This window comes from Bombina bombina, chromosome 2 (genome assembly GCF_027579735.1).
Source record: "Bombina bombina isolate aBomBom1 chromosome 2, aBomBom1.pri, whole genome shotgun sequence".
In the NCBI taxonomy this organism is placed as follows: Eukaryota; Metazoa; Chordata; class Amphibia; order Anura; family Bombinatoridae; genus Bombina; species Bombina bombina.
The window spans coordinates 570,599,164-570,612,357 of record NC_069500.1 but is presented as its reverse complement, the minus strand read 5'-3'; the positions used below and the strand labels follow the sequence as shown (position 1 = coordinate 570,612,357).

General features: G+C 41.0%; 1 protein-coding gene across 1 annotated transcript in view; it reads right to left on the bottom strand.

Annotated features, from left to right (window-relative positions):
• Window positions 1–13,194, bottom strand: part of GKAP1 (G kinase anchoring protein 1) — a 264,594-nt gene that overhangs the window by 105,658 nt on the left and 145,742 nt on the right. The window contains exons 6-8 of the mRNA XM_053699968.1: window positions 2,214–2,366; window positions 1,954–2,055; window positions 1,805–1,868 (exon numbers count right to left, since the gene is read on the bottom strand). Coding sequence (XP_053555943.1) covers window positions 1,805–1,868; window positions 1,954–2,055; window positions 2,214–2,366 — 319 coding nt within the window. The remainder of the gene's footprint in view (window positions 1–1,804; window positions 1,869–1,953; window positions 2,056–2,213; window positions 2,367–13,194) is intronic.

Genomic DNA, 13,194 nt, shown 5'->3' with positions numbered 1-13,194 from the left:
CGTTTTAAACAACTTTCTAATTTACTCCCATAATCAAATTTTCTTTGTTCTCTTGCTATCTTTATTTGAAAAAGCAGGAATCTAAGATTAAGAGCCAGCCTATTTTTTGTTCAGCACCTGGGTAGAGCTTGCTGATTGGTGGCTAAACGTAGCCACCATTATGCAAGTGCTAGCCAGGTGATAAACCAAAAATGGGCTAGGGCCTAACCTTACATTCTGCTTTTTCAAATAAAGATAGCAAGAGAATGAAGTAAAATTGATAACAGGAGTAAATTAGAAAGTTGCTTAAAACTGCATGCTCTATCTGAATCATGAAAGAAAAAAATGTGGGTTTAGTATCCCATTAACGCAGATATCTGACCCTTTAAAGAACTAGCCGACAGGCCCAAATCTAGTCCATCCAAGAAAAAAACCTCAAGAAAAAAAACAAAGAAAGTAAGTTTTTCAGATGGTAAGATAAATTATTTGCTTAATCAGCTTACTTGCATGAAGTAAAGTATAAATATCTGAGTCAAAGAAACCCCTGATCTTGAGGTCTAAGTGTTTAACCTTCACACCATCAAATTCAGCAAATTTAGATCCTAGTGAAACAGTGGTCCTTGAAACAGAAGATCCATGAAGGAAGACACCTTAATTAGGTAAGTTACTCACCCACCTCCAGGGCATAGAAGGGGTTGAACTTGTCAGAATAAAACATCAAAATGCCTTAGAATCCTGGACTGAAACACCCCTCCAATGTGTGTCTTACCAGCATGCTGAGGCCTTTCTCCCTCACAGGTTGCTGATCCAGTAGAGAACCCATCCAGTGCAAGTAAATATACTGCAGAGGATACTGCGGATATACCTGTAACCCCTCAGGTGAAGGCTAAGGGAAGGGATCCCTGAGGACAGTTATGGCTGTTAGATTACACACTAGGGTAATGAAAAGCACATAACATAGGTAATCCTTACCCCTGTTCCACCCAGAGTCTTCTTAAATCTTCTTGGAGTGAAGTTGCCTAGGGGTACTGGGTCCCAAGTCAGGACTGAACCCACAATTCATATGAAAAAAATAAACTCTTGATAGTAAAGTTCCTCTGAAATCTTCAACCTCTCTCCTCAGAGGCCAATAACAAACTGGAGAAGTGGTGGGAAGGACTAAAGCTCTGTGAGGGTTCTTGACCTCATCCTGATAGTCTGGAATATATCCCACATGTTATGAAGCTATGGACTCATCAGCTAAGAAGGAAAGCATTTTTGCAAAACTGCTGCCAGACGGTGCTCTAGATATATAATTGCTACCTACCCAATTATTCTCTTCAACACAGTCTACCATGAGAACCGAGTAAACTTGTTAGAAGTAAAATGGAAACTTTTCTAGGTTGCATGCTCTGATTCATGAAAGAAAAATTTTGGGCCTCCCTTTAAAACTGACACTAAACATTAAATAAATTTTATAAGCTTAGTACTAAGGTTATTTCTCACCTTCCAATAGTAATGGGGAAATCTAGGTTTCAATACATTCCATTGCTGACATGTTTGCACATGTGCAGTACCTCTCCTTCAGATACCTGCAGTGTAACCTAGGTTCCAGAACGGCAACATCCATAATTTTAGGGAGGTGCCTGAATTGTATTTAGTGTTTAGAGCATCACAGTTTTAAATATTTTTTCTTCCTTATATTCACCACCTATGCGAAGATTGTAAACATACTCACAATCTTGCATTGTGGCATAATAAGGCATATTTTAGCTAGCCTATTTTTTGTTATTTATAGGTTGTTGGTGTTGCTAATACAGTTATTAAAACAAAGATATGTGCTTACTTTCCCCTTCTTGTAGCATTTTGAGAAGCTGTGCGTTTCTTGCCTTCACTTCTTTGTATTTTGCCTTTTTGTAAAAAGAAAAAGCAAATATGTTAGAAAATACAAACAAGTCTAGATGGATAAATGCAGACATCTATTATTGTACTTACCTGCCACTGCGTAAGGACACTTTTTATCAGGTGAATTTCCTTATCCTTCTTTTCCAATTCCAGCTTCAACATCTCAGTTCTACCATCTTTCAGTACAGACTCCTGAAAGTAAGAAATGTCGATTATCTGTAAAATTCCTCCAATTATGTTGACTAGCTTTTATTTGGCAAAACAGATCAATGGCCTGCAACATATCATCTGAATTTCAGTCACCATATCCTAGATCCTAAGGTGTCAAACAAGAATTGTTATTGACTTACTTGACTGTACTCTGTGTGTGCAAGGCTTTCTGCTCCATCATGAAATGCACTTTGTTCTCTTCTTTTCTCTTTTAAGATTATTTTGCTTACATCGTCCTCTAATTTATTGAAAAATCCCCCATCCTGTGACAATGATGGCGGCGCTTTTACATCCTTAAATTGGAAAAGGAAAACATTTTTTTTTGTTGAGCGCAGAAATAGTCAATAAAATACATACTGCTTCATATGAATGTCTGGTTTTCCAAGAGCCAATAAAACAATAGTTGAATTTTTCCTTGCTGTCACCCCTTCACACAATAAATATTCCAATATAAAAATGGCAAATGATTAAAAAGCACTGGTAAAGACTTTAATAGTATCTTTAGTCTTGATAAAGGCCTAAATACTATAGGCCGAAACATGTTGACATATAACTGGTAAGCCTTTTTTCAATACCCTACTAAGGTGTTAAAGCTGTTTTGCGCTATTGTACTATATATTTTTTTTACAGGACACTTTCAGGATCGTCATAAATCACCTACTAGTGGGATACACAGGTTAATCACCAATACACAGGAAGGGATTAGGACTTGGTCTTTTTTTCACAGCAAGTTTAATTTTGATTTTCCACTAAGATGTTTTTTTTATATCATTCAACTACTTTTTATCATCTCTTTTTTAGTGCCCTAGGGCCTTTTTTTTCCAACATTTACCACTTTTTTAAATTTTTTTATTATTATTTAGGATTCTGAGCACTATCGTACACCATTCACTAATTTGGATATTTGGACATTAAGTCATATTACTCATTTACATCACCTATTTGGATATTGAGCCATATCTCACATTTGTACATTACCCCTTGGACTTAGACAGGGTATCTTATATCCATATTGTGTTTATTGTGTATTTTTATTAAGCATAATTATGTTCACTTCATGGATCCATGATTTTATCTGAAGTGTTTAACTATATGTTTTTATATGTTTAATGGATATTATTATCCTAATAAAGCCAATTTCTTTCATGTAATTGGCAAGAGTCCATGAGCTAGTGACGTATGGGATATACAATCCTACCAGGAGGGGCAAAGTTTCCCAAACCTCAAAATGCCTATAAATACACCCCTCACCACACCCACAATTCAGTTTTACAAACTTTGCCTCATATGGAGGTGGTGAAGTAAGTTTGTGCTAGATATGATTTCTAAGGAATGGAATAGATTGGGTACTTCTTTTACTCCTTCTTCAAGGTTTAAAAAAATGTATCCTTTGCCTACTGATAGATTGGAGTTTTGGGAAAAGATCCCCAAAGTTGATGGGGCCATCTCTACTCTTGCTAAACGTACAGGTAGCCTTCAGTTTACGCCGGGGTTAGGTTCCATGAGGAATGGTTGTAAATTGAAACCGTTGTAAATTAAAACACAGTTTATAATGTAAGTTAATGGGAAGTGAGGGAGTTAGATTCCAGGCACCTCTCAAAATTGTCATAAGTAACATCTAATACATTATTTTTAAAGCTTTGAAATGAAGACTTTAAATGCTAAACAGCATTATAAACCTAATAATGTAGATTGTATCATCATTAAACTAAGTTTAATGAAAAAAACATTTGCTAAACATCACCTAATAAAATAATTACACAACAGATTGCATCATCATCAAAACTAAGTTTACTGAAAAAAAACATTTCCTAACAGCACCCAATTAAATAATCACAGAACAGACTGCATCATCATCAAACTAAGTTTAATGGAACAAAAAACAGAATTTATGCTTACCTGATAAATTACTTTCTCCAACGGTGTGTCCGGTCCACGGCGTCATCCTTACTTGTGGGAATATCTCTTCCCCAACAGGAAATGGCAAAGAGTCCCAGCAAAGCTGGCCATATAGTCCCTCCTAGGCTCCGCCCACCCCAGTCATTCGACCGACGGACAGGAGGAAAAATATAGGAGAAACCATATGGTACCGTGGTGACTGTAGTTAGAGAAAATAATTCATCAGACCTGATTAAAAAACCAGGGCGGGCCGTGGACCGGACACACCGTTGGAGAAAGTAATTTATCAGGTAAGCATAAATTCTGTTTTCTCCAAAATTGGTGTGTCAGGTCCATGGCGTCATCCTTACTTGTGGGAACCAATACCAAAGCTTTAGGACACGGATGAAGGGAGGGAGCAAATCAGGTTACCTAAACGGAAGGCACCACGGCTTGAAAAACCTTTCTCCCAAAAATAGCCTCCGAAGAAGCAAAAGTATCAAATTTGTAAAATTTGGCAAAAGTGTGCAGGGAAGACCAAGTCGCTGCCTTACATATCTGATCAACAGAAGCCTCGTTCTTGAAGGCCCATGTGGAAGCCACAGCCCTAGTGGAGTGAGCTGTGATTCTTTCAGGAGGCTGCTGTCCGGCAGTCTCGTAAGCCAATCGGATGATGCTTTTAAGCCAAAAGGAAAGAGAGGTAGAAGTCGCTTTTTGACCTCTCCTTTTACCAGAATAGACGACAAACAGAGAAGATGTTTGTCTGAAATCATTTGTAGCTTCTAAATAGAATTTTAGAGCACGGACTACGTCCAAATTGTGTAACAAACGTTCCTTCTTTGAAACTGGATTCGGACACAAAGAAGGTACAACTATCTCCTGGTTAATATTTTTGTTAGAAACAACCTTTGGAAGAAAACCAGGCTTAGTACGCAAAACCACCTTATCTGCATGGAACACCAGATAGGGCGGAGAACACTGCAGAGCAGATAACTCTGAAACTCTTCTAGCAGAAGAAATAGCAACCAAAAACAAAACTTTCCAAGATAACAACTTAATATCTATGGAATGTAGAGGTTCAAACGGAACCCCTTTAAGAACTGAAAGAATTAGATTTAAACTCCAGGGAGGAGTCAAAGGTCTGTAAACAGGCTTGATCCTAACCAGAGCCTGAACAAATGCTTGAACATCTGGCATAGCTGCCAGTCGTTTGTGTAGTAAGACAGATAAAGCAGAAATCTGTCCCTTTAGAGAACTCGCAGATAATCCTTTATCCAAACCTTCTTGCAGAAAGGAAAGAATCTTAGGAATTTTTACCTTATTCCAAGGGAATCCCTTGGATTCACACCAGCAGATATATCTTTTCCATATTTTATGGTAAATCTTTCTAGTTACCGGTTTTCTGGCCTGAACCAGAGTATCTATCACAGAATCTGAAAACCCACGCTTCGATAGAATCAAGCGTTCAATCTCCAAGCCGTCAGCTGGAGGGAGACCAGATTTGGATGTTCGAATGGACCCTGAACAAGAAGGTCCTGTCTCAAAGGTAGCTTCCATGGTGGAACCGATGACATATTCACCAGGTCTGCATACCAAGTCCTGCGTGGCCACGCAGGAGCTATCAAGATCACCGAGACCCTCTCCTGTTTGATCCTGGCTACCAGCCTGGGAATGAGAGGAAACGGTGGGAACACATAAGCTAGGTTGAAGGTCCAAGGCGCTACTAGTGCATCCACTAGAGTCGCCTTGGGATCCCTGGATCTGGACCCGTAGCAAGGAACCTTGAAGTTCTGACGAGACGCCATCAGATCCATGTCTGGAATGCCCCATAATTGAGTCAACTGAGCAAAAATCTCCGGGTGGAGTTCCCACTCCCCCGGATGGAATGTCTGACGACTCAGATAATCCGCTTCCCAGTTTTCCACACCTGGGATGTGGATGGCAGATAGATGGCAGGAGTGATACTCCGCCCATCGTATTATTTTGGTTACTTCTTTCATCGCCAGGGTACTTCTTGTTCCCCCCTGATGATTGATATACGCAACAGTCGTCATGTTGTCTGATTGGAATCTTATGAATCTGGCCTTTGCAAGCTGAGGCCAAGCCCTGAGAGCATTGAATATCGCTCTTAGTTCCAGAATGTTTATCGGGAGAAGAGACTCTTCCCGAGACCATAGTCCCTGAGCTTTCAAGGATTCCCAGACCGCACCCCAGCCCACTAGACTGGCGTCGGTCGTGACAATGACCCACTCTGGTCTGCGGAAGCTCATTCCCTGGGATAGGTGGTCCAGGGATATCCACCAACGGAGTGAATCTCTGGTCTTCTGATCTACTTGAATCACTGGAGACAAGTCTGTATAGTCCCCATTCCACTGTTTCAGCATGCACAGTTGTAATGGTCTTAGATGAATTTGAGCAAAAGGAACTATGTCCATTGCTGCAACCATCAACCCTACTACTTCCATGCACTGAGCTATGGAAGGACGTGGAACAGAATGAAGAACTTGACAAGCGCTTAGAAGTTTTGACTTTCTGACATCTGTCAGAAAGATCCTCATTTCTAAGGAATCTATTATTGTTCCCAGGAAGGGAACTCTTGTTGACGGAGACAGAGAACTTTTTTCTATGTTCACCTTCCATCCGTGAGATCTGAGAAAGGCCAGAACGATGTCTGTATGAGCCTTTGCTTTTGAAAGGGACGACGCTTGTATTAGAATGTCGTCCAAGTATGGTACTACTGCAATGCCCCTCGGTCTTAGAACCGCTAGAAGGGACCCGAATACCTTTGTGAAAATCCTTGGAGCAGTGGCTAATCCGAATGGGAGGGCCACAAACTGGTAATGTTTGTCCAGAAAGGCGAACCTTAGGAACTGATGATGTTCTTTGTGAATAGGAATATGTAGGTACGCATCCTTTAGATCCACGGTAGTCATAAATTGACCTTCCTGGATAGTGGGTAGAATCGTTCGAATGGTTTCCATTTTGAACGTTGGTACCCTGAGAAATTTGTTTAGGATCTTTAAATCCAGAATTGGTCTGAAGGTTCCCTCTTTTTTGGGAACTACGAACAGATTTGAGTAAAATCCCATTCCTTGTTCCGTCATTGGAACTGGGTGTATCACTCCCATCTTTAGCAGGTCTTCTACACAATGTAAGAACGCCTGTCTCTTTATTTGGTTTGAGGATAAGTGAGACATGTGGAACCTTCCCCTTGGGGGTAGTTCCTTGAATTCCAGAAGATAACCCTGAGAAACTATTTCTAGCGTCCAGGGATCCTGAACATCTCTTGCCCAAGCCTGAGCAAAGAGAGAGAGTCTGCCCCCCACTAGATCCGGTCCCGGATCGGGGGCTACTCCTTCATGCTGTTTTGTTAGCGGTAGCAGGCTTCTTGGTCTGCTTACCCTTGTTCCAGCCTTGCATCGGTTTCCAGGCTGGTTTGGACTGTGAGGCATTACCCTCTTGCTTAGAGGATGCAGAATTAGAGGCCGGTCCGTTCTTGAAATTACGAAAGGAACGAAAATTAGACTTATTCTTGGCCTTGAAAGGCCTATCTTGTGGGAGGGCGTGGCCCTTTCCCCCAGTGATGTCTGAGATAATCTCTTTCAATTCTGGTCCAAAGAGAGTTTTACCCTTGAAGGGGATGTTAAGCAATTTTGTCTTGGATGATACATCCGCTGACCAAGACTTTAGCCAAAGCGCTCTGCGCGCCACAATTGCAAACCCTGAATTTTTCGCAGCTAATCTAGCTAATTGCAAAGCGGCATCTAAAATAAAAGAGTTAGCCAACTTAAGTGCGTGAACTCTGTCCATAACCTCCTCATATGGAGTCTCTCTACTGAGCGACTTTTCTAGTTCCTCGAACCAGAACCACGCTGCTGTAGTGACAGGAACAATGCACGAAATGGGTTGTAGAAGGTAACCTTGCTGTACAAAAATCTTTTTAAGCAAACCTTCCAATTTTTTATCCATAGGATCTTTGAAAGCACAACTATCTTCGATAGGAATAGTAGTGCGCTTGTTTAGAGTGGAAACTGCCCCCTCGACCTTAGGGATTGTCTGCCATAAGTCCTTTCTGGGGTCGACCATAGGAAATAATTTCTAAAATATAGGAGGGGGAACAAAAGGTATGCCGGGCTTCTCCCACTCCTTATTCACTATGTCCGCCACCCGCTTGGGTATAGGAAAAGCGTCGGGGTGCACCGGAACCTCTAGGAACTTGTCCATCTTGCATAATTTTTCTGGAATGACCAAGTTGTCACAATCATCCAGAGTAGATAACACTTCCTTAAGCAGTGCGCGGAGATGTTCTAATTTAAATGTCACAACATCAGGTTCAGCCTGTTGAGAAATTTTTCCTGAATCTGAAATTTCCCCATCTGACAAAACTTCCCTCATGGCCCCTTCAGATTGGTGTGAGGGTATGACAGAACAATTATCATCAGCGCCCTCCTGCTCTTCAGTGTTTAAAACAGAGCAATCGCGCTTTCTCTGATATGCAGGCATTTTGGATAAAATATTTGCTATGGAGTTATCCATTACAGCCGTCAATTGTTGCATGGTAATAAGCATTGGCGCGCTAGAAGTACTAGGGGCCTCCTGCGTGGACAAAACTGGTGTAGACACAGAAGGAGATGATGTAGAACCATGTCTACTCCCTTCATCTGAGGAATCATCTTGGGCAATTTCATTATTTGTGGCAGTACTGTCCTTACTTTGTTTGGACGCTATGGCACAATTATCACACAATTTTGAAGGGGGAGACACATTGACTTTCATACATATAGAACATAGCTTATCTGAAGGCACAGACATGTTAAACAGGCTTAAACTTGTCAATAAAGCACAAAAACCGTTTTAAAACAAAACCGTTACTGTCTCTTTAAATTTTAAACAGAGCACACTTTATTACTGAATATGTGAAAATATATGAAGGAATTGTTCAAAATTAACCAAAATTTCACCACAGTGTCTTAAAGCATTAAAGGTATTGCACACCAATTTTCAGATTTAACCCCTATACAGTCCCAGCTACAGCCTTTGCTGTGACTTTACCAAGCCCAGAGGGGAATACGATACCAAATGACGCCTTCTAGGAACTTTTCCAACCACTTTCAGGTCCTCACACATGCATCTGCATGTCTTGCACTCAAAAACAACTGCGCAGTAATGGCGCGAAAATGAGGCTCAGCCTACAACTGGGAAGGCCCTTCCTGACTGGAAAAGGTGTCTAACATAGTGCCTGACGTTAAAAAACGTTCCCCAAGTTTATAAGTGTGAATTATCAGCATAAACATGTATAAAATGTCCAAATAAAGCAATCTATTTAGCCCATAAAAGTGTCTACCAGTTTTATAGCCCATATTAAGCCCTTTATTCTGTTTGAGACTAAGAAAATGGCTTACCGGTCCCCATGAGGGGAAATGACAGCCTTCCAGCATTGCACAGTCTTGTTAGAAATATGGCTAGTCATACCTTAAGCAGAAAAGTCTGCTAACGGTTTCCCCCAACTGAAGTTACTTCATCTCAACAGTCCTATGTGGAAACAGCAATCGATTTTAGTTACTGTCTGCTAAAATCATCTTCCTCTCACAAACAGAAATCTTCATCTTTTTCTGTTTCAGTGTAAATAGTACATACCAGCACTATTTTAAAATAACAAACTCTTGATAGTAGAATAAAAAAAACATAATTTATGCTTACCTGATAAATTTATTTCTCTTGTAGTGTATCCAGTCCACGGATCATCCATTACTTATGGAATATATTCTCCTTCCCAACAGGAAGTTGCAAGAGTCCACCCACAGCAAAGCTGCTATATAGCTCCTCCCCTAACTGCCATACTCAGTCATTCGACCGAAAACATGCAGAGAAAGGAAAAACCATAGGGTGCAGTGGTGACTGTAGTTCAAATGAAAAAATTACCTGCCTTAAAGTGACAGGGCGGGCCGTGGACTGGATACACTACAAGAGAAATAAATTTATCAGGTAAGCATAAATTATGTTTTCTCTTGTTAAGTGTATCCAGTCCACGGATCATCCATTACTTATGGAATACCAATACCAAAGCTAAAGTACACGGATGATGGGAGGGACAAGGTAGGTACTTAAACGGAAGTTACCACTGCCTGTAAGAAACCCTTTCTCCCAAAAATAGCCTCCGAAGAAGCAAGGTATCAAATTTGTTAAATTTGAAAAAGTATGAAGCGCAGACCAAGACTCCGTCTTGTAAATCTGTTCAACAGAAGCCACATTTAAAAAAAAAAGGCCCAAGTGAAAACCACAGCTCTAGTAGAATGAGCTGTAATCCCTTCAGGAGGCTGCTGTCCAGCAGTCTCATAAGCTAAATGAATTATGCTTTTTAACCAAAAAGACAGAGAGGCTGCCGAAGTCTTTTGACCTCTCCTCTGTCCATAATAGACAACAAACAAGGTGAACGTTTGATGAAAACTGTAGTAGCTTGTAAGTAAAACTTTAAAGCACAAACCACGTCCAATATTGTGTAATAGACGTTCCTTCTTTGAGGAAGGATTAGGATACAAGCATGGAACAACTATCTCTTGAGTGATGTTCTTGTTAGATACCACCTTAGGAAAAAACCCAGGTTGGTACGCAGGACTACCTTATCCGTACGAAGGACCAGATAAGGAGAATCACATTGTAACACAGATAACTTGGAGACTCTACGAGTCGAGGAAATAGCTACCCAAAAGGAACTTTCCAAGATAAAGATTGAAATCTATGGAACAAAAAAGGTTCAAACGGAACTTCTTGAAGAACCTTAAGAACCAGGTTTAAGCTCCATGGTGGAGCAACAGTTTTAAACACAGGCTTGGATCTAACCAAAGCCTGAACGTCTAGAATACCTGCCAGACGCTTGTGCAAAAAAATAGACAGAGTAAAAATCTGTCCCTTTTAAGGAATTAGCTGACAACCCTTTTCTCCAAAACATCTTGGAGAAAAGATAATATCCTGGGAATCCAGACTTTACTCCATGAGTAACCCTTGGATTCATAACAATCAGATATTTACACCATATCTATGTTCAATTTTCCTAGAGACAGGCTTTCATGTCTGTATTAAGGTATTAATGACTGACTCGGAGAAGCCATGCTTTGATGACATCAAGCGTTCAGTCTCCAGGCAGTCCATCTCAGATTGATTCTATTTAGATGGTTGAAAGGACCCTGAGGTAGAGGGACCTGTCTCAGAAGCAGAGACCGTGATGGAAAGGATGACATGTCCACCAGATCTGCATACCAGGTCCTGCGTGGCTACGCAGGCGCTGACAAAAACACCAAAGCCCTCTCCTGCTTGGTCTTGACCTCCGGAGGAAATCCCACTCCCCCGGAAGAAAAGTCTGACGACTTAGAAAAACCACCTCCCAGTTCTCAACACCTGGGATATGGATAGCTGATAGACAAGAGTGAGTCTCTGTCCAGTGAATTATTGTAAGACTTCTAACATTGCTAGGGAACTTCTGTTCCCCTTTGATGGCTGATGTAAACCACAGTCGTGTATATTGTCCGACTGAATATGATGTACCTCAGAGTTGCTAACTGAGGCCAAGTCTGAAGAGCATGGAATATCACTCCCAGTTCCAGAATATTTATTAGAAGGAGGGTCTCCTCCTAAGTCCACTATCCCTGAGCCTTCAGGGAGTTCCAGACTGCATCCCAACCTAAAAGGCTGGCATCTATTGTAACAATTGTCCCATCTGACCTGCGGAAGGTCATACCCTTGGACAGATGGACCCGACATAGTCACCAGAGAATCTCTGGTCTCTTGGTCCAGGTTTAACAGGGGGAAAAACCTGTGTAATCCCCGTTCCTCTGACTGAGCATGCATAGTTGCAGCGGTCTGAAATGTAGACGTGCAAACGGTACTATGTCCCTTGCCGCTACCATTAAGCCGATTTCATTCATGTACTGAGCCACTGAAGGGCGCGGATGGAATGAAAAACACGGCAGAAATTTAGAAACTTTGACAACCTGGACTCCGTCAGGTAAATTTTCATTTCTACAGAATCTATCAGAGTCCCTAAGAGGGAAACCCTTGAGATTGGGGATAGAGAACTCTTTCCTTGTTCACTTTCCACCCATGTGATCTCAGAAATGCCAGTACTACGTCCGTATGAGACTTGGCAATTTGGATGTTTGACGCCTGTATCAGGATGTCGTCTAAATAAGGGGCCACTTCTATGCCCCGCGGCCTAAGGACCGCCAAAGTGACCCCAGAACCTCCATAAAGATTCTTGGGGCTGTAGATATCCCAACGGAAAGAGCTACAAACTGGTAATGCCTGTCTAGAAAGGCAAACCTCAAAAACGATGGTGATCTTTATGCATCACAATGTGAGGATAAACATCCTTCAAATCCATTGTAGTCCTCTATTGACTCTCCTGGATCATAGTTAAGATGGTACGAATAGTTTCCATCTTAAAAGACGGAATTCTGAGGAATTTGTTTATGATAAAGTAATTTTTATTATTTTGTTGCAAGTGCATAATAACAAAAAGAAATATAATTCAAGAAATTAACAGTGCAAGATAACAGAAATCCTGGTTTTCTAAAATCACACCATGAATAAAGTGGTACAAGTTACGTGTCATTAAATCATTCAATCTCCATATCATAACCTCTAAGGCCACTGTTGCAAACAGAGGACTTCATAACACCCAGCATTTATGAAACAATATTCAATATAATAAAGGATTTTCTCTTATAGCTGGGGTAAGAGTAACTTAGCATACAATTGTGGTGCTTTGAGGTTCTCTTAGATTACATACTGCCAGGATAAGAAATAATAAGTTGAAGAGATAGTGAAGGGGGAAAAAGTTAGAGAGAGTGAAGAGAGGGAGAGAGAGGTGTGGAATAGAGGAAAGGGTGTCTCCTGACCATTCTACCCAGCTTTATTCGGAACTGAGGAATTTGTTTAAGATCTTTAGATCCAAAATATGTCTGAAGGTTCCCTCTCCTTGGGAACCACAAACAGATTTGAGTAAAAACTCTGTCCCTGTTCCTCTCTTGGAACTGGATGGATCTCGTACACAATGTAAGAATGCCTCCTTCTTTATCTGGTTTGCAGATAATTGGAAAGGCGAAATCTCCCCTTTTTTGGGGGGGAATCTTTGAAAATCCAGAAGATATCTCTGGGATATAAATTCCAATGCCTAGGGATCCTGGGCATCTCTTGCCCACGCCTGGGCGAAGAATGAAAATCTGCCCCCTATAGGATCCGTTACCG